The following is a 21977-nucleotide window of genomic DNA, read 5'->3' as shown; positions in this document are numbered from 1 at the left end:
CATCCTCTGTCGTCCCTTTTTCCTCCTGCCCCCAATCCCTCCCAGCATCAGAGTCTTTTCCAATGAGTCAACTCTTCGCATGAGGTGGCCAAAGTACTGGAGTTTCAGCTTTAGCATCAGTCCTTCCAAAGAACACCCAGGACTGATCTTCTTTAGAATGGACTGGTTGGATCTCCTTGCAGTCGAAGGGACTCTCAAGAGTCTTCTCCAACACCACAGTTCAAAAGCATCAATTCTTCTGCGCTCAGTCCAACTCTCATATCCATACGTGACCACAGGAAAAACCATAGCCTTGACTAGACGAACCTTTGTTGACAAAGTAATGTCTCTGCTTTTAATATGCTATCTAGGTTGGTCATAACTTTCCTTCCAAGGAGTAAGCGTCTTTTAATTTCATGGCTGCAATCACCATCTGCAGTGATTTTGGAGCCTAAAAGAATAAAGTCTGACACTGTTTCCACTGTTTCCCCATCTATTTTCCATGAAATAGATGGGCTCAATAAAGGACAGAAATGGTATGGACCTAACAGAACCAGAAGATATTAAGAAGAGGTGGCAAGAATACACAGAAGAACTGTGCAAAAAAGACCTTCACGTTTTTGTACAAAAAAGATATTTCAAATCCTGGAAGATGATGCTGTGAAAGTGCTGCACTCAATATGCCAGCAAATTTGGAAAACTCAGCAGTGGCCACAGGACTGGAAAAGATCAGTTTTCATTCCAATCCCAAAGAAAGGCAATACCAAAGAGTGCTCAAACTACCACACAATTGCACTCATCTCACATGCTAGTAAAGTAATGCTCAAAATTCTCCAAGCCAGGCTTCAGCAATACATGAACCGTGAACTTCCAGATGTTCAAGCTGGTTTTAGAAAAGGCAGAGGAACCAGAGATCAAATTGCCAACATCCGCTGGATCATGGAAAAAGGAAGAGAGTTCCAAAAAAACATCTATTTCTGCTTTATTGACTATGCCAAAGCCTTTGACTGTGTGAATCACAATAAACTGTGGAAAATTCTTCAAGAGATGGGAATACCAGACCACCTGACCTGCCTCTTGAGAAACCTATATGCAGGTCAGGAAGCAACAGTTAGAACTGGACATGGAACAACAGACTGGTTCCAAATAGGAAAAGGAGTACATCAAGGCTGTATATTGTCACCCTGCTTATTTAACTTCTATGCAGAGTACATCATGAGAAACGCTGGGCTGAAAGAAGCACAAGCTGGAATCAAGATTGCCCGGAGAAATATCAATAACCTCAGATATGCAGATGACACCACCCTTATGGCAGAAAGTGAAGAGGAACTAAAAAGCCTCTTGATGAAAGTGAAAGAGGAGAGGGAAAAAGTTGGCTTAAAGCTCAACATTCATAAAACTAAAATCAGTAGTCATTAGAGAAAGGCAAATCAAAACCACAATGAGCTACCGCTTCACACTGTAAACAAACAAACAAAACCAGAAAATAACAAATGTTGACGAGGCTGTGGAGAAATTGGAAGACTCATGTACTGTTAGTAGAAATGTGAAATGGTGCAGCCCCTTTGGAAAGTTTTGTGTTTCCTCAAAAAGTCAGACACAGATTACCATATGACCTAGCAACTTTACCCCTAGGTATATACCCAAAAAAATAAAAAATAGGGCCTTAAATAGATATTTGCACACGTGTTCACAGCAGCATTATTCATAATAGCCAAAAAGTAGAAGCAACCCAAGTGTCCATCAACAGATGAATGTGATATATCCATACAACAGAAACGGAGAAGGCGATGGCACCCCACTCCAGTGCTCTTACCTGGAAAATCCCATGGATGGAGGAGCCTGGTGGGCTGCAGTCCATGGGGTCACGAAGAGTCACATATGACTGAGCGTCTTCACTTTCACTTTTCACTTTCATGCATTGGAGAAGGAAATGGCAACCCACTCCAGTGTTCTTGCCTGGAGAATCCCAGGGACAGGGGAGCCTGGTGGGCTGCCGTCTATGGGGTCGCACAGAGTCGGACACGACTGAAGTGACTTAGCAGCAACGTAGGAAGAAATGAAATTCTGACACATGAAATAAGCTAAGCACAAAAGGGCAAATATTATATGAATCCACTTTTATGAGATACGTAGAATAGGCAAGTTCGTAGAAAGTAGAATAGAAGTTACCAGGGCCTGGAAAGAGGAGGGATGGAGGAGTTAATGTTTAATAGGTACAGAGTCTCTATTTTGGATGATGAAAAATTCTGGAAATAGACAGTAATGATGGCTACACAGTAGTATGAACGTACTTAATGCCACTGAATTTCATACTTAAAAAATAGTTAGAACAGTAAACTTTACCGCATACACATACAAAACCCATATTGTCAACTTTGCAATCTTCCTTGGCCCTAAATGCTGACCCTGCAGAGTGAGGGGAAGGGCCTGGGGAACCTGGAAGCGGGGACAGGAAACTCATGATATCTTCCGGTCCCAAGTCCATCTGTCTCAGGGATGGGGCCCAGCTGATTCTGGTGGCTACCAGAGGGCACTCCTGGGGAGAGGCTGAACAGAGCCTGGAGAGGTGCTGAATTGCCTGTGAGGATGACTAGCCAAGTGTGAAGAGAGGAGGGATGTCCTCAGAGGGAGCACAGAGAAGGCAAAACTGTGGAAAGAACAGGCAGAGCCCTGTTCCTCAGGAGACTGGGGCCCCTGGCTAGGCCGCTCCTGCAGGCAGGTCTGGTCATTTGCTGGGGCCCGTGGCCAGTCCTCAGTCTCTGGGGCAGTCCTAGTGCTGCTCCTCTCCCTGGAAGATATGCCCACACCCTCCACACCTGGTCCTTGGTCACGCTGGCCCAGGCTGGGCCACACGACCTGGCTGCGGTGTCCTGGAAGCTGGGCTGAACAGCAGCCTGCTGGCCATGTTTGGGGGCAGATGTGGCCCTGGGCCACACTGAGCATCAGGGTCAGCTCCTCTACAGCTGGGATACCACCAATGTTCACACTGTCCCCAGCTCCCCTGAGGTTCCCATTTGGGGCCCTGGAAAGAGAAACGCTGAAGCTACAGGAGGAATGGTGGGATTTTAGACACACTGACCCCAGAATGGAGCAGGGCTTTTTGAGAGGACCCTTTCTAGAACCACCCAAAGTCACAGCCTGTAGATGTCACCTATACTTAGCCCAGCCCCAATAACCAAGGGGTCAGTCCCACCAGAGTCCAGCTTATTGCTCAGCTTGTTCTACCCCAAAGATCAGCCTCAGCCCAGAGAACTTTCCCGGAAAAAAAAGAAGGGCATGAAGAACTCCAGGAAGGGAGCTCCTGTCCCAGTTAAAAGCCTGGTGCTGACAGGGAGGTGCCCCTAGGGCTTGGGCTGAGTGGGGTGTCCTGGTGGGCACCTAGCACCTCCTGATGGTAGATAGATGATTGCAGCTCCTGGGAAGGGGGTGGCTATACTGGGGACAGGAAGCACTGTAGCCCTCAGGCAATGACCATTCGGGAGAGCACGGTTCCAGGGTTCATCCTGGAACCTCCAAGCCTTGCACCTTCTGAAGATAGGGTTTACAGTCCCATTCCTCTGAACTGATAGATGCTGCCTCAGCACTGGGTTGGGGTGTATGGCACATGGGGGACACCCACTTTTGCTCTCTGTGTTAGAGCAAGTGAGTGGGTAAATATGAGACCAAGTGTCCCAGGACATCTGGGAGGGTTACTAGGGCCACAAGTCCCTGATTTCTGATCCCAGAGGCCAAGTTTGGCCTGGGGAAGAAAGGGCAAAGGCAGTTTCACTGCAGGCAGCTGTGCTTGGGTTCAGGATTCAGTTTCTATTTCCCAGTACCAGAGCTTCTCCAAACTTCCCTATTCAAGTTGGAGAAGGAGGGAAAGGGGGTGACCAAGCCAGCTTCAGCGCTCTGCTCAACAGGTCAGAAAGCAGGTTCAGATGGGCGATTCCAGGAATACATTATCTTCATAATAATGGAAAGTCCCAAACATAGGCCATTTAACTCGGAAAACCACATTATCCATAAATGAAGTCTATCGGCTTTGAAAAAGTAGTAGAAGCGTCACATTTCTCTCCTTAATCTGGCTGTAAATGCTCTTAGCCCGAATGCCCATTCCACCAAGCTATGCTGGTCGGTGCAGGGCGGACTTCGCTCGGATGAATGAAGTGGTAATGTATGAAGAGAACTGCAGGGAAGGGGAGGGTCGGGCTGCAGTTGGTTTGGGGTGAAAGTGATGGTTAGGCTGCGTTTTAGTGTTGGCGTGGAAGAGAGAGTGATGGGGTTGGGTGAGGGTGCCAGTCAGGCCTGGGACTGGATGGAGATGATGGTTACTAAATGGTTGGGGATGGGATGCAATGGAGGGTGAGGTAGGGGTGGAATAAGTATCAAGGCTGGGCGGGACAGGAGTCAGGGTTAGATGGGGGTTGGGATGTGAGTTGGGGAAACTTTGGAGTTGTGCAAGGCTTTGGGTTATGAGCGTATCTTTGTCTTGGGCTTGGACACCCAGGTGTTCTCCCCCAAATCCCAATCCAGCCCTGCTCCCAAGCCTCAGCTCATCCTCTAGGCCCGGGGATGGGAGTACCTGCTCCACAGAGGGACGGGGCTGCAGGGTTGGTGAACCGCGGGTGAGGAGGACGTGTGGAGGGCCAGGAGCTCGAAGTGCCGCTGTCTCTCTGGGAAAGGAGACCCAGCTCGAGGTTCCTTCCTCTTTTCCCAAAGCCTCAGCTCCACTGCCTGCCCTGGAAGCTAGTCAGGGAGGAAGGCCAGTCTTGCACAACATCAAGACCGGAAAGACCTCTCAGGAAGGGGACGACCCCTGCAAGGCCTGCGACTCTGGGACTTGAGCAAGCAGATGTGGGACCTTGGGCCCCTTGCCTGAGAGAGGGCCTCCTCTCAGGCAAAGTGGGAACTTAGGGGTCCTGGTCACCAGCCATGGCCATACTCCTCTCTTTGGGGACCCCTTGGCCTTTTTAGGGAATCTGAGAGAGGAGGAAGGGAGAGTTCTGCACACTGTTTTCCTCCTGACAACAGAGGAGACAAGTCCATCCTGGGGTAGGGAAGCATGACGAGGCACCCAGACCAAGGTGTTGATTTTCCAAGTCCTTTGTGACCTTCCCAGTACCCCCTTGTACCTGGCTACTCTGGAGACAAACCTCTGAGAAGCAGGCTCTAGATGTGAGGGACACAGAGGCCCCAGTCTCAATCTAGAAGAGTATTTCTAATCCCTCTTCCCTTCTTCACTGTCCCTCCTGCCATGTGTCCCCATGGGATTTCAGCAGCACCCCCACCCCTGCTAAAGCAGAAGAGGGAAGATCTTGCCATGGTTGTGATGCTGTCATGATACCAGAGCCCATTTTATTGAGCCTCCACTATGTGCCAGGGCTTCCCTGGTAGCTAAACTGGTAAAGAACCCGCCTGCAATGCAGGAGACCCTGGTTCAATTCCTGGGTTGGAAAGATCTGCTACAGAAGGGATGGGCTACCCATTCCAATATTCTCAGGCTTCCCTGTTGGCTCATACGGTGAAGAATCTGCCTGTAATGCGGGAGACCTGGGTTGGGAAGATCCCCTGGAGAAGGGAACGGCTACCCACTCCAGTACTCTTGCCTGGAGAATCCCATGGACAGAAGAGCCTGGCGGGCTACTTTCACTTCACTTTACTTCATGTGTCAGGCACTTAGGGTATAGGGCAGATGTTAATTGCTCCAAACAATCTTGGATACAAGTGACAATACATTAGTTTCACAACCCAAATGTAATTCAGCTCAACCCTAGCCTATCTGCAGTGGTGGGGAGCCCAGCCAGATCAGGCTGTCTATACCCTGTGGGCAAACCCACACATGCAGATCAAAAGCGACATGAAACCTTGAATCAGGAGGGACCCAGGATCTCAGGTCTCAGTGGCCCAAAACAGATGTCTCCTGACATTCTACCCCGAGGTCCTCAGGCCCAGAGAGACTGAACTCTATCACTCTGTCCTCTTTGTAGCCCTGTGTACTTCTTTAAAAAAATGTATCTATTTATTTGGCTGCACCATGTCTTAGCGAGTAGGATCTTTGATCTTTGTTGCAGCATGTGGAATCTAGCTTCCTGACCAAGGAATAAACCCCGGGCACCCTGATTTGGTAGCTGGAGTCTTAACCACCAGGGAAGTCCTGGTCATTTCCTGTTTTGACATTTTTTGAAGCAATCTCATTGCTTCCTTCTCCAACACCAACATAAGACTTATGGGCCCAGAGACCCCCTAATTCTAGGACTGTGTGAGTGTGGCTTATCAGCCCCAATCCCTCAGTCCATTCCAGACTACACATATCTCTCCCACAGCGCCATGGTGGGTAAAGCATTCTCCTTCACCCCTTGATTTTGGACTTAGCCATGTAACTTACTCTAGCCGATAGATGTGAGTGAACACAGCACAAACAGAGTAGTGAAGTGGACTTGCATAGCTGGCCTTGCTGTCTTAGCTTTCTGCCATTGCCAAGCAAAAGCACCAGCTAACCTGCGAGTCCGAAGAGGATGAGAGACACGTGGAGCAGACCTGGACCAAACCCACAGGCCGCGCCTCCAGCCAGCCAACCTGCTCAGATCTACGTATCTATTGCTGGAATCCACTGAGAATCCTGTGGTTGCGCGTTAGCTACAAGAGTAAAGGATACAAGGCCTAAGTCTCAACAGCACAGATGACCTTTCCTTAGGGTAAGGAGGACAAAGACTTGTCTGCTTTGCCTGGTCAAGGAACATTACCTTTCTGTGTTTTCCAAGTCAATCGTTGCCAAAACAATTTTAAAATAAAAAATTCTTCAGTAATTTCTCAATAGGTCTCACCGTTACATGTATTTTTAACTTTCACAAACGTTCTGTGAGGTAGGCACTGTTATTCTCATTCCAGATGTGAGAATCCAGACATGGGGATGTGGGATATTTGTCCAAGATAAAATTTTTTGACTACAGAAAAATAAGACCTCACCAAAGAGATAAATTTCTCTTTGTATAAAAAATTAAGACCTCATCAAAGAGATATATTTCTTTTTGTATAAAGGGCTTCCCCATAGTTCAGATGGTAAAGAATCTGCCTGCAATCAAGAGACCTGGGTTCAACTCCTGGGTCGGGAAGATGCCCTGGAGAAGGGAATTGCAACCCACTCCAGTATTCTTGCCTGGAGAATCCCATGGACGGAGGAGCCTGGTGGACTACAGTCCATGGGGTTGCAAAGGGTCGGACAGGACTGAGTGACTAACACTACTACTACCAAAGAGATATATGGGCTTCCCAGGTGGCGCTAGTGGTAAAAAAGCTTCCTGTGATGAAGGAGTCCTGGGTTCCATCCCTGGGTTGTGAAGATCCCCTGGAGAAGGAAATAGCTACCCACTCCAGTATTCTTGCCTTAAGAATTCTGTGGACAGAGGACCTTGGCGGGCTACAGTCCATGGAGTTGCAAAAAGTCAGATACAACTGGGCAACTAACAAAGAGATATACAGATGGAAAATAAGCATCTTAACAGATGCTCCACATCAGTGTCATCAGAGAAATGCAAATCAAAGCAAGAACGATGGGACTTCCCTGCTGGTCCACTGGTTAGGACTTTGCACTTTCATTGCCAAGGGCTAAGGTTCAATCCCTGGCCAGGAAACTGAGACCCCACAGACCATGTGTCTCCACCAAAAACAGACAAATTAACAAACAAAAAACTCCCACAGTGAGATACCACTGTTCTGTTCTATCACTAAGTCGTGTCCGACTCTTTGCACCCCTGGACCGTAGCATGCCAGGTTTCCCTGTCCTTCACTGTCTCCCAGAGTTTGCTCAAACTTATGTCCATTGCGTCAGTGATGCTATCCAACCATCTCATTCTCCATTGACCCCCTCTCTTCCTGCCCTCAATCTTTCCCAGCATCAGGATCTTTTCCAATGAATCAGCTTTTCACATCAGGTGGCCAAAGTATTGGAGCTTCAGCATTAGCCCTTCCAACAGATACTTAGGGTTGATTTCTTTAGGATTGACTGGTTTGAACTCCTTGCAGTCCAAGAGCCTCTCAAGAGTCTTCTCCAGCATCACAATTTGAAAGCATCAATTCTTTGGCACTTAGCCTTTTTTATGGTCCAACTCTCACATCCATACACGACTATTGGAAAAATCTTAGCTTTGACTAGATGGACATTTGTCTGCAAAGTGCTGCCTCCGCTTTTTAACACGCTGTCTAGGTTTGTCATAGCTCTCCTTCCAAGGAGCAAGCGTCTTTTAATTTCATGGTTGCAGTCACCATCTGCAGTGATTTTAGAGTCCAAGAAAACAAAATCTCTCACAGTTTGCATTTTTTCCCCTTCAATTTCCCATGAAGTGATGGGACTGGGTGCCATAGTTTTTGTTTTTTGAATGTTGAGTTTTAAGCCAGCTTTTTCATTCTCCTCTTTTATCCTCATCAAGAGGCTCTTTAGTTCCTCTTCACTTTCTGCCATTAGAGTGGCATCATCTGCATATCTGAGGTTATTGATATTTCTCCCAGCAATCTTGATTCCAGCTTGTGATTCATCCTGCCTGGCATTATACATGATGTACTCTGCATTTTGCATGAAGTTAAATAAGCTGAGTGACAATATAAAGCCTTGTTGTACTCCTTTCCCAACTGTGAACCAGTCAGTTGTTTCCTGTCTGGTTCTAACAGTTGCTTCTTGACCCGCATACACATTTCCCAGGACAGAGTTAAGGTAGTCTGGTATTCCCATCTCGTAAGAATTTTCCACAGTTCATTGTGATCCACACAGTCCAAGCCTTTGTTGTTGTTGTTCAGTAGTTTAGTTGTGTCTGATTCTTTGAGATACCATGGACTGCAGCACCCCTTCGTGGGTCCCAGCCTTGTCATGGCAAAGGGACTTGCATAACTCATTGTAGTTATGAGCCATGCTGTGCAGGACCACCCAAGATGGACAGTCATAGTGGAGAGTCCTGACAAAACATGGTCCACTGGAGGAGGGAATGACAAACCACACCAGCATTCTTGTCTCGAGAACCCCATGAACAGTATGAAAGGCCAAAAAGAGACACCACTACATACCTATTAAAATGGCCAAATCCAGGACACTGACAGCACCAGGTACTGGTAAAGATACGGAGCAGCAGAACTCTCGTGTGTCACTGGTGGGAAAGCACAGTGGTCCCTACCGCAGCCATTTTGGAAGACAGCTTGGCTTCCAAACTGTCTAAAAACAAACTGTATAAAACAAAGCATACTCTTACCATACAATCCAGCAGTTGTGCCCCTTGGCATTCATAGAACTGGACTGAAACCTGCACACAGATATCTGTAGTAGTGTTATTCACAACTGCCCTAAGTTAGTAGCAACCAGAATATCCTTCAGTAGATGAATGGATAAATAAACTGTAGCACATGAGACCATGCAGTTTTCTTCGGAAAAATGAATTATCTATCAAGCCATGAAAAGACATAAAGTAATCATAAAAATCCCACTTCATAATTAAACATATCACATCACAGACTATCCTAAGAATGGTAGATTCTAAAACAATAGAACACACCAGAATTGGGAAAGAACACGAGTAAAGACACCAAACAGTATTTTTTTAGTGACAATACTTGAGATATAAAATCTTGAATATGAAATTAAATTCTATTCAAAAATCCATTTATTCATAAACAAATGGCTATTAAGTGAATTTATTTCATGGCTTATGCTGCAGGCTTAGTAAATTTTGATAATGCATTTTACTTTTGTTCTGGCACGAACAAGCTTAATTTTTTAAGTGAAAAGAAAAAAGCTTGGCTAAAAGTACAGGAAACGGAAAGTAACAGTGATTTAAATAAAATAGAAGTGTATTTCCCTCTCCTTCAAGTAAAGTGTTGGCATCCAAGGCTGATGGGCAACTTCATGATCATTCTGAAATTAGGTGGCTCAGATGGTAAAGCGTCTGCCTACAATGCGGGAGACCCAGGCTTGATTCCTGGGTCGGGAAGATCCTCTGGAGAAGGAAATGGCAACGCACTTCAGTACTGGAAAATCCCATGGATGGATGAGCCTGGTAGGCTACAGTCCCTGGGGTTGGAAAGAGTTGGAAAGAGTCGGAAACGACTGAGAGACTCCACTTTCTTTCATTTTTTACTCTGCCATCTTCAGTGGTTTGTTTTCACTCTTGGTTCAAAATGGCTGCTTGAGCTCATCATTATATCTGTATTCCAGAAAGTAGGATGGAGGAAGGAACAAGGCAGGTCATGCCCCTTCATTTAAAGCTAATTCCTTACATTGTGCACTTCATTTCTGCTTAGGTTGCACTAGCCAGAAATTAGACACATAGCCTTATGTCTTTATTCCTATAGATGATGTGCCCAGGTAAATATTGGGGGCTGTTTACTAGGGAGTTGGGGAGGTAAAGTCCTGCTCTCATATAGAACAATCAGTGCCCTAATTCAATCATTTATTTCTTGGACCTAGTTGGATCCCAGGCCCAGGCCCCGACCACCTCCACTGCTGCAACTCTGCAGAGCCTCCTATCTCCCCCAGAGGGCGCCAGAATTCTCTGCGTCCTTGCTTTTCTCCTTTGAGACCCAACTGCAACATCCGAGGTGTGGACAGCTCAGCCCAAGTGACCCGTGAGAGATCCTCCAGACCTTGCTCTGGTCAGCTTTGGGGCAGGCGGCAGTCATGTAACCCAGTAGTTGGGATCCAGGACCCTGTATGGATCTGAGTTCAAATCCATAACATGTCCTTCAGCAGCTATGCAATCATGGAGAAGTCACTCAAGCCACTCAGAGCCCGGAGACTCCCAAGAGCTTGTATGAAAAGCTTCTGACAGGGCCTGGGCTGTCGGAAGAGCTCTGTGAGTGCAGAGTGGGAGTGACTGAAGGCTGTGCTCCACTCCCCCCAAGATGACGTCCACTCTCAGCACACACCCTGGATTTTCACTCTTTTAAGCACCCCTCCAAGCCTGCCGTCTGTCCCTCTGGCTCTCCTCCCCAGGACATGCACCTTGTACTCACTCACTTCTGCTCCCTGAGAGTGTGAAGTCTCTGGAGATCTTAGGGAAACTGAAGGGCCACCTTCCCTCCCCACACAGCCACCAAGTCTGAGAGCCTGGCTTGGAGGTCAACAGGCCCATAGAGGCTTCACAAGAAAATTAGAAGACCCAAGTTATCTCTCCCTTTTTCCTTCCTGTGCAGGGTCTGGACATCCAGTGTGAACAACTGCAGGCCCCAAAGGACCCCATACGTGCAGAACTGGATGGAGTTAGAAACATTTAAACCACTACACCAATTTCAAGTTCAAGATGGTGGGCTGAAAACATCTCCCTACCACTCCTAGTCCTTCAAATACCATCAAAAGCACAGTGAGGAAAGGGAAAAGGAAGCAAATCCATCAAAGGCCTGAGGACTGGTGGCTGGAGGTGCAGAATCAACTGTCCAGGGATTTTTATTTACTTCTGGAAGATAGAAGGGTAGGTTGCAAGAAGGCACAGATGGGAGCAGGGGAAAGTATAGTCAAAGCCTTCTGGAGAGAAAGCTGCCCCAAAGGAACAAGCAGGCACAGAAGCAGGAGTGGACCCACCACGGTAGACCTCATCCCTTAAAGTTGGATGGTGAGTGGCAAATGGATCACTCCCCATCGCCCTGCCCACTGCTTACTCACCAGAGCAGGGGAAATACCCTACATCAATGCCAATACCGATCAGTCCTGCCCTTCGGTCATAAAGATGAACTGTAGTACCAAGTATTACCAGACAACTGAGAAAAACCAACAAAAGGAGGAGGATTAACAAAGAATAGCACTGGGCAAAGAGCCCATTTTGAGCATGTATAATTTTAAGGTCTTGCACCTTCCCAAACCCTTATCCAGATATGGGCCATATATAAATATATGTATCCACTATATTTATCTACACATATACCCATCTTAATGAACTTGTAATTGGATCATTAAAGTGGTCATAAAATGGACACACATCTGGGTGGAACCAACTGAATGTATTCTGTACTACCTAGCAGTTGTCATAAAAATATCAATAAGAGGGAGCAGAAGTGTATTTGACTGGAAGAATTCTTGTTTCCTTGTCATTATTCTTAGTGAAAGGAGATAATGGGGGGGAAAAAACAAAGAAAAGAATAGTAAATACCTTTTCAGGGCTTATTGTGGACCTGTCCATGGTCTAAGCATTTTACGTTCAGTATGCATGTGATGAGGCTTCCCAGGCGGCGCTAGTGGTAAAGAACCTGCCAATGGAGATGTAAGACAAACAGGCTCAATCCCTGGACTGTGTTGGGAAGATTCCCTGGAGGAGAGCATGACAACCCACTCCAATACTCTTGCCTGGAGAATCTCCATAGACAGAGGAGCCTGGCGGACTACAGTTCATAGGGTCGCAAAGAGTCGGACAGGACTGAATCAACTTAGCATGCATGCATGCAACTCATGTAACAACCCTCTGAGTTAGGTGCTATTATTATCCACTTTCTGGGAAACTGAGTCACAAAAAGGCAACATAACTTGGCTGAGGCTTACCTAGCTAGTAAAGGGCAGAGAGATAGAATCTGAATCCAGGCAGCCTGTTTATTGCATTATACTCTGAATCATTCAACTATTCTGCCTCTTTAATAAATTAAATAAAAGGTAAAAAACTGATCCCAGAGGAAATAGATAAGGAACAGAAGAAAATTTATAAAAAGATTCTATTGCTATTACATTTATAAACTAAAAAGGGGAAGCTGTGAAAATAAAGCAAGAAATAATACTTGTAAATTTAAGCTAGAATCACTGAAATAAAAAGAAATTCAATCAAAAGAGTGTGAACATCTGTGGTTTGAGTGTACAAAATGAATTCATTCTCTCTTTTTTTTTTTTTTTACAGTGCCACAGAGATGTTTATTGCAGGCTTGAGAGAATCGAAGAAATTCAGACAAATAATATACATGTGATTAAGTCTGGCAAAATACAGAGATCAATGAAACACATTTTAATTGCATATGGGTTTTATAAAATTATACAAATCTTTCAAGTGATCACAAGTCAGTTCTCATTACAGGTACTTAAAGCAATTTTTAAAAAGTCACACAAATTACACTTTTTAAGTTTACAGTGTTAAATGCTTATCAAATTAAATTTCTACAACTAGCAAGATAACAGATGAGTTACTAGGACTCAGACCATGTCCCAAGGAATGTTTACTTGGCAATTCCAATTACACCACAGGCCAAACGACTTCCAGCGTTTCCAGTCTTTGTACTTTCTTCATTTCCACCTCTGCCCAAGTCATCTGGTTTTTCATGGACCACCATCGTGCGGCCAATGATGGAATATTCTCCTGAGAGTGAGATCAGAGAATCTACAATATCCACGACGGCAACACCGTTTTTGTCAGCTGTCACATTGCCCAGGTCTCCAACATGCCTCTCTTCATCTTTTGGCCCACCGTGTTTTTTGGACAGAGGATTAAAGTGAGGACCTGCACTGGTACAGCCTTGTGTATTGTCTCCAAACTGATGGACGTGGAATCCATGATCACCTTCAGTCAATCCTGTAATGGATCCAGTTACCACGACTGTATTTCCCTTTGCCTCGAAGTGGATGGTGCCTTGCACCGGGCCGTCGCCCTTCAGCACGCAGACGGCCTTCGTCGCCATGACTCGGGAGAAAGGCTCTCCGGCCCGGACCGCTAGGGACGCCCCAACCAAGTAGAGAAAGTGACGCCGCAGAACACACGCCGACGCCCATTCTCTTTTTGATTAAAAAAAAAATACTGATTTCCCACCTATATTCTCAAGTTCTGTGAATTGGATGAGATTGACCCCCCCAACCCCCACATTTGCTACATGAGATAAACATGTTGCTCCTGGCAGACCACCATGAGAAGCCAGGGAATGATGAAAACACTGAGAACAGAAGAAAGATATATAGTGACTCTGGGCCCTTGATGACATCATTAGAGTTCCTGGGTCAAGCCTTACCTGAAGCTAGAGGTAAGCTAGAGGTCAAGCCTTAACTGAAGCGTGAGCTGCGTCTCATGCTCAGTAGCCACTAATCAAGTCCCATTGGACTCCAGTTATTCCACATTAGTTGTGTGTTCAACCCTCATCAGTCACCATAAAGGTAAAGTGCCAGGCATTGGGTACAGCCCCCCCTTGAAGGTACTGCAACTGGGGAAAAAACTCCAAGTCACACCATTGGAGTGGGGAGCAGCAGTTCACCAAAAGAAAGGAGAAGTGAATGGAATGCTGGATAAACTCAACAACAGCTACCACATCTCACTACCCAGACGAAGGATCTGGCATGGGACAGTGATTATGGCCAATAGACTGTGGTAATGTAATGGAGACAACATCTGTTTCTTCCCTCAGAAAGAGAGAGAGAGGGAAAAAAAAAAAAGGCAATTAGAAAAACAGAAACAACAAAATCTATTCCAGGAATAAAATATGAAGCAAACACATCTGAGGCATGATTTTGAGCAATTAGTGGAGTGTAACAAAAGAGAATCTGCTTAACCTTAACATTTGAGGCAGCAAATATTCTGCCTCAAGCAGCACAGGGTGGAGGAAATGGCAATACATTTCCTTCTCAGCAGAGTTATCTTATTACTTAATTCTGCAGTAAATAATGGTTATATAATCATAAAATTGGTTGGTTTTCAATTTAAAGATAAAGAGTGGAAGATTTAATTATAATACAGAAGTATTACAAAATTTGACCATGGAAATGCAACGACAAAACCACCAGAAATCAGAATGAGGTGGGGAAGGAAGATGGCAGATGGCTTAGAGGGCAGGGCTCAAGAAATTCTGTCCGAAGTTGATGAGAAAGGAACTAAGTTTTAAACACAGAGTATTTAAAACTTGAATAACACAAAAAATAAGACTGCAGTAATAATATAGCTAACACAATTGAGAAAGCAGACATGGAGAGATGAGAGATAGTGTGATTTAAATTCTTGCTTTAATGATGAGGCATTATTAGATGTTCTCTGATTTACTAAATTGAGAAACCAAGGTAAAGCATACTATTTCGAACTATGATGTTAAAACTCTGGAATATCTAAAAATGGAAAAAGTTCTGAGGATTGGAACTGATTGTGGGAAATTTTGCTGTTCGATTTGTCTCCTTCTATATTGGATGAGTTTCTTTACCTACGATTATTGCATCATAGCAGCAGCCTGCCAACCACCCACCAGGCTTTATTTCCTGTATTTACGTGGAGGGTTCCCACTCCCCTCCCACCTCCTTCTGGTTTATTTTCCTGTACTGCAGAGGAAAGGCTAGAAAGCTAAAGTTACATTTCTCAGATCCCCTTCCAGCTACCTTAAAGTCACCACACCATCCAGCCATAATTAATTTTCCACTTCACCAAACTGGTCAAATAACAGTCTCTCCCAAAAATCTGGAACTGGGACTAAGAGACCCTATTTGTCACCTGCTTGTAGCTGAATTGAAGGCAAATAAATTCAGGAGCTGTGGAATGATCACATGCATGAAGGAAAAAAAGACATAAAGAAAAGGCAATCCATTGAGAAAATGAAAAGATAAGCACAGATATAGATATGTTTTATCAGATATGTTTGCAAAACATATCTTTGCAAAACATATGTTTTGCAAACATATCATCTGATAAAAGATTGTATTTAAAATATAAAAAGAACTCTTAAAACTCAACAATAAAAAATCAAACAGGTTCCCTGGTGGCCCGTTGGTAAAGAATCTGCCTTGCAATACAGGAGACACCTGTAGATCCCTGGTCTGGGACGAACTACATGCCCAGGAGCAACTAAGCCAGTGCTCCACTCTACTGAGCCAGTGCTCTAGAGTCTGTGAGCCACAGCTACTGAGCTCATGGACTGCAACTACTGAAGCTCGTGTGCCTAGAGCCTGTGCTTTGCAGCAAGAGAAACCACCGCAATGAGAAGCCCACCACACATCACAACTAGAGAAAGCCCGCATTCAGCAACAAAGACCCACCACAACCAAAAACACAAAAATCATAAATAAATCCTTTTAAAAAAAGGAAGAAATCAAACAACTCCATTTAGAAATGGGCAGGGAATTCTCTGGTGGTCCATTGGTTAAGACTTCGGGCTCCCAATGCAGGTGGCCTGGGTTTGATCCCTGGCCAGGGAACTAAGACCCCATGTTCTGTGAGGCATAGCCCCAAAAATAAAAATAAAAAAATTAATAAATAAAAATGGGCAAAACATCTGAACAGATACTTCGCCAAAGAAGACATAGATGGCAAATAAGCATAGGAAAAGATGCCGAACATCACGTGTCATTGGGGTATTGCAAATTAAAACAACATGTGTGGTATTGCAAATTAAAACAACAATGAGATACCACTACCTAACTGTTAGAATGGTGAAAATCCAGAACACTGACAACGCCAAATGCTGACAAAGATGTGGAGCAACAACAACTCCCACGCACTGCTGGTGGGAATGCAAAATGGTACAGCCACTTTGGAATATAGTTTGGTGGCTTCTTCAAAGCTAAACATAGTCTTACCATATGATCTATAGTCACACTTCTAGATATATCCCCAATTAAGTTGAAAACTTATGTCTACACAAACCCCAGTACACAAATGTTTATAGACGCTTTATTTATAATTGCCAAAGCAACCAAGCTGTCCTTCAGTGGGTGAATGGCTAAATAAACTGTGTTACATATGTAAAATGGAATAACATTATTCAGTACAAAAAAGAAATGAGCTGTCAATCCATGAAAGAACATGAAGGAATCTTAAATACATATTACTAAGTGAGAGAAGCCAAACTGAAAAGGCTACATGTTGTATGATTCCTACTATTTGACTTTCTGAAAGAGGCAAAACTATAGATAGTAAAAAGATCAGTGGTCACGAGGTGTTCCGCAGAAGAATAGGTAAAGCACAGGGAATTTTTAGGGCAGTGAAACTACTCTGTGAAACTGTAATGGTGAATATGCGATATTATGTATTTGGCAAAACCCACAGATGCACAACATAAAGAGTGAGATTTAATGTAAACTATGAGATCAGCCCTGGGATTTCTTTGGAAGGAATGATGCTAAAGCTGAAACTCCAGTACTTTGGCCATCTCATGCGAAGAGTTGACTCATTGGAAAAGACTCTGATGCTGGGAGGGATTGAGGGCAGGAGGAGAAGGGGACGACAGAGGATGAGATGGCTGGATGGCATCACTGGCTCGATGGACGTGAGTCTCAGTGAACTCCGGGAGTTGGTGATGGACAGGGAGGCCTGGCATGCCGCAATTCATGGGGTCGCAAAGAGTCGGACACGACTGAGCGACTGATCTGATCTGATCTGATGAACTGTAACAAATATATCACACTAATCCAAGATTTTAGTAATAGAGGAAATTGTGTGAGAGAGGGGATAGATGGAAACTACCCACTATCTTATCAGTATCTTTATGAATCTCAAACTGGTTTTGAAAATGAAATCTACTAAATTGTTTTAAAAGACAGTCTGCTGCAAGGGAAGAATTGAGCAGATATACAGGGAGCAGCAGAAGGAGGAAAGTGGCCAGGGCGATAGCTCTCTGCTGTTGGCTTATTTCCAGTTCCTAGTTCCAGGCCCTTGTGGAGCCCAACTGCATGCCTCTGCCCCCAGATTCTATAATATACAAACCCCTGTGTCTGTGACGTGAGCTTCTCCTTTACTTACACCACTTTAATGGACTTTTATTACTTGGGTGGTGCTTCTCAAGCCATCATCCAGGTGGACCAGTCTCAGGTGATGCTATAACAGATGAGGCCCAGTCTAGCAACTAAAAAGTAGTTTCAACACATTTCAAGTTGTGTGTTTCCTTGAACACCACAAAAGGGGTTTTCACAACAACACATTATAAAACCGCTTTTTTTCCTTCTCCAATCCACTTTGCCCCACACACCATAGCTGCTTTTAAAATTATCTCTCCAAAAACTCTTCAAAACAATTTCCCCTAATCCTAGTTCATACATTTCTTGTCTTCCCTCAGCCTCCTGCCATCCAGATTCTGCATCATAAAAGCCAAGAAATCTGCTGAGGAGGCAGAACCCTCCTCATGCCATGACATCTGTGTTGGAAGACAGTGGATGAAACCAAGCAACAGAGCCAGGACAGTCATTCTGGGCAAGAAGGGGGCGGACTGCCTCCTGGGAAGGCCTCGTTGGCTCTTCCACGCAGCATACTTCTGCCTGGGTGATCTCATCACTCTGGTGGCTTCAATTCATATCTCCATGAGAATGACTGCCAACTTTCTACCCTCAACTCCAAACTCTGTGCTCCAGATCCATTATCCACTGCCTAGTCAACATTTTTCCTTGGGGTCAAATCAGATAGAATTACATTCTGCTATGAGTAACAGAGTTTGAAAATCAGTTCAGTTCAGTCGCTCAGTCATGTCTGACTCTCTGCAGCCCCATGGACTGCAGCACACCAGGCCTCCCTGCCCATCACCAACTCCTGGAACTTGCTCAGACTCATGTCCATCGAGTTGGTGATGCTATCCAACCATCTCATCCTCTGTCATCCACTTCTCCTCTTGCCTTCAATCTTTCCCAGCATCAGGGTCTTTTCAAATGAGTCAGCTCTTTGCATCAGGTGGCCAAAGTATTGGAGTTTCAGCTTCAACATCAGTCCCTCCCCAGGACTGATCTCCTTTATGATGGACTGGTTGGATCTCCTTGCAGTCCAAGGGACTCTCAAGAGTCTTCTCCAACACCACAGTTCAAAAGCATCAATTCTTCGGTGCTCAGCTTTCTTTATAGTCCAGCTCTATAGACTGAAAATACAAGGTCCTAAACAAAAGAGTTTCCTTCTTTCACACTGAAATGTCTGCGAGTACACAGCCCTGCGTGGGCACGGCCTACTGTTGAGTGCCGGTCTCCTTGCTAGTTGTCTTCTGCTATCACCGGGGTGTGACTCTCAACCTTACAGTCCAACATGATGGTTAGAGCTCCATCATCCCATCAACATTCCAGGCAAGATGGAGAAAAGCAGGATAAGGAACATGGACAGTGCGGAGCCAGCAGCAATGTTGAAAGGCTGGAAGGTGCCATGGAACATGTTTGCTTTTATCTCGTTAGTAAAAACTTAGTCACAAGGCCACATCTAGCAGCAAAAAAGGCTGGGAGATCTATTCTTAATGCTGGGGCATGTGCATGGCTGAAAAAAGAAGATTCTATTATGAAGAAAAGGAGACTAGGTAATAGGGCAAGGGCATACTTGGAGAGAACTCAGCTGGAGAATGCACCGGCACTGCCTATGGCATTCCCTCCAACTTGACACAGCTGAAATGAAAGTATTCTCTCTCCCTCAACATCTTTTTTTCCCTTAGAGTCTTGGTCCTTTTCTGTACCCCTATACTCTAGCAGAGAGGCTATTCTATGGGGCAGGGGTCGACAAGGGGAGGTGTCACTCAAGGAAAGTGAAGGGGTGAGCAGAGAAAGGGTTGTGCACTGAAGCTGAACTCCCAGTGGTCAAAGATCCCAAACAGAAGATGTCCAAGTGGAGCAAGCGGGGTTGAGGTTCCTGAGCAAAGAACAAAGGTGCCTGCTGGGAAGGAGACAAGGGAGGTCTCTGTGTACTCGAAAGCACCAGGGACACACACACGCAGCCCATCCAGCGCTGAATCTGCCGATCCCCTTCTGCCTCCTGCTCACTCCACCCTCCATGCTTTTGTTTGCAGTGTCCTCCCCTTGGAAGGCCCTCCCTGCTTCTCCACATCAAGAACTCTCTCAGTCATCCTTCAGGACACAGACCCCCTCCAAGAAGTCTTTCCAAGGTCCCCGTTTGGAGCTCTAATGACATCACGCTGGAGAAGGGGCTGCAAGTTGAGCCCTGTCAGTGCAGAGTTCTGGGAGACGGGGCCAATTCTGGTGCCTTGGGGGTCATTTAGGGCAGGGTATTAGGGAGGCTCAGCATGAAGGGAGAACCCCAGGGCTCTCTTTTTATGTAGGAGAAAGTGCCAGCTGCCCATGCAACAGCAGAGGCCGGGCACCACCAGGACTGAGATAGGAACACACTGGGCCTCCCATGCTCCCATTTCCAAAAGGGAAATGATGCAGATGGAGGCAGCGGGCCACAGAGAGGAAGTCCAGCTGGGTGGGGCAGGCAAAGTCATTCCTGGAAGGAAGCTCACACCTCAGGAATCTTGTAGAGGAACACTCCAGAGGCCTCTGTCCCAGGAGCCACCCACCTTCCATCCCCAGGGAGGGGCAGGCAGGACTGGACAGCTATTCAGGAAGCCTGACTCTGAGTGCCCAGATACCATCTTTCCTTCATCAGTCTCTTGCAACATGTGGCATTGGCAACAGCACAAACTCTGAGACAGCCCACTGAATCAGTCTGTGCCTTGAATCAACAGGGGTCTGAACTGGACAATGTCCTTTTTTCTCTAAGCCTCAGCTTTCTCCTCCGTAGAATGAGGATGGAGAGTCCTTCCCCACCAAGGGTGTTGTGGCAGAATAAATGGCAGGTAGCACCAGCATACCACGAGGTGCAGTTAACAGGCTACTGATGAGAAAAAAAAAAAAAACAACCTCTGCCCACCTTCTCCTCCCAAGGCAGGAACACCTTCCTTCCCCCTGGTATATGTGGTATGTGCTGTGTGTGCATGTGTGTGTGTGGTGCATCTGTGATGTGTCTGTCTGCCTTGCTCTAGGGTGGAGCAAGCAGCCAGACTTGGGCAAAAGGGAGAAGAGACAGAAGTTCTCTCCACAGCCCCTCAGTACACATAAGCGTAGGTGGGGAATGACATGTCCTAAAGACAGGCAGACATGCCCTCTGCCCTAAAACTGCCTGCTGGTGTGTGTGTCAGACACCAGACAAGAGGAGCCTTGCTCTTGTCTTCCAAACCCAGAGTTTTCCTAAAAACCACTTGGTATTGAGGCAGAAGGTAGATGGGCCCCTGCCAGGGTAAAGCAATTGGAGATTCATTCCCTGTTGACTGAAAGTCCAAAGGACAATTAAGGGAGGAGACTGGCCCCTGCTTGGGCCCTCTCTGGTGGTGGCTCGGACAGTAAAGAATCTGCCTGCAATGCAAGAGACCCCGAGCTCAACTCCTGGGTTGGGAAGATTCCCTAGAGAAGAGACTAGCTACCCACTCCAGTATTCTTGCCTGGAGATTTCCATGGTCAGAGGAGCCTAGAGGGCTAAGTCCATGGGTTTGCAAAGAGTCAGACGTGACTGAATGACTTTCACTTCACTGGGTCCTGCCCAGACCACATATTTCTCATTCTCAAAGTCTGGAGACTTCCTGGACCATACATACATAGAAAAGCTCCTTGGAGGTCAAAAGGGAATAATGCTAACTAATGCCAGGCTACCATATGTCTTTTCAGTAAAATCCATATAGGCTAAGAGATGAGTGGGCACACATGGGAGGATCCTGAGATATCCCAAATATAGACTGTGAACCAGGTAAATCAACATGATTGGCCAAAGGGAACTGGGAAGAAATACCCCATAAAAGTAATTCAAACTATCACGAGGGCACAACTCAGGGACTCTCCCTTTAAGTCTGCCCGTGTATCACTCTTTTTTCTCTTAATAAGTACTTTACTTGCTTTGTTACTTTCTGTCTTTGTGGGAATTCTTTTCTGCAAAGCCGAAGCGCCAGGGCCCTTGTCACTGGCCACTGACCTAGTGGCTAGGAACTGGTGCTTTCACCGCCGCAACCCAGCCCAGTCTCTCGCTGGGAACCCTGCTCCAAGCCATTGCAGGCCAAGGCCACCTGAGATTGGTGTGGCCACGTCTGGGGGCTCTTTGAGCAGACACATCACCCACAAAACTTTCCCAGGGGCCAGTTTTTCCCAAAGAGCCCAAGGGAGGAAGGGTGCTGCCTGCTGAGCAGAGCAGGCTGGGGGCTGGCCCAGGTTTGGAAGCAGAGAAGGCAAGCTGGGCTTGAAGGGCAGCAGATGGGGTTGGACTTTAAGGGCTGGAAAGGGGAGCTTGAGAGATCAGCCAACAGCAGTCCAAGCCTTGGATCACTGGCTCTTCTCCTGTAGGTAAGGGACGGTGTAGGAATGGTGAAGCAGTGGAATC

The 21977-nt window shown here is 46.0% G+C and overlaps 1 protein-coding gene across 1 annotated transcript; it reads right to left on the bottom strand.

Annotated features, from left to right (window-relative positions):
• Positions 1–12910: 12910 nt before the first annotated feature.
• On the bottom strand, positions 12911–13692 carry LOC133259330 (superoxide dismutase [Cu-Zn]). The gene has a single exon (XM_061436666.1). The coding sequence runs from the start codon at positions 13588–13590 to the stop codon at positions 13132–13134; it is 459 nt and encodes a 152-aa protein (XP_061292650.1). The 5' UTR covers positions 13591–13692; the 3' UTR covers positions 12911–13131.
• Between the last annotated feature and the right edge of the window lie 8285 nt (positions 13693–21977).

The sequence above is a fragment of the Bos javanicus genome, chromosome 13 (assembly GCF_032452875.1).
Source record: "Bos javanicus breed banteng chromosome 13, ARS-OSU_banteng_1.0, whole genome shotgun sequence".
NCBI classification, from domain to species: Eukaryota; Metazoa; Chordata; class Mammalia; order Artiodactyla; family Bovidae; genus Bos; species Bos javanicus.
The sequence above is the reverse complement of the archived record's forward strand: the minus strand, read 5'-3'. Positions and strand labels throughout refer to the sequence as shown.

Coding starts and splice junctions, on each gene's coding strand:
- LOC133259330 (XM_061436666.1), bottom strand. CDS start 13,590: ATGGCGACGAAGGCCGTCTGCGTGCTGAAGGGCGACGGCCCGGTGCAA.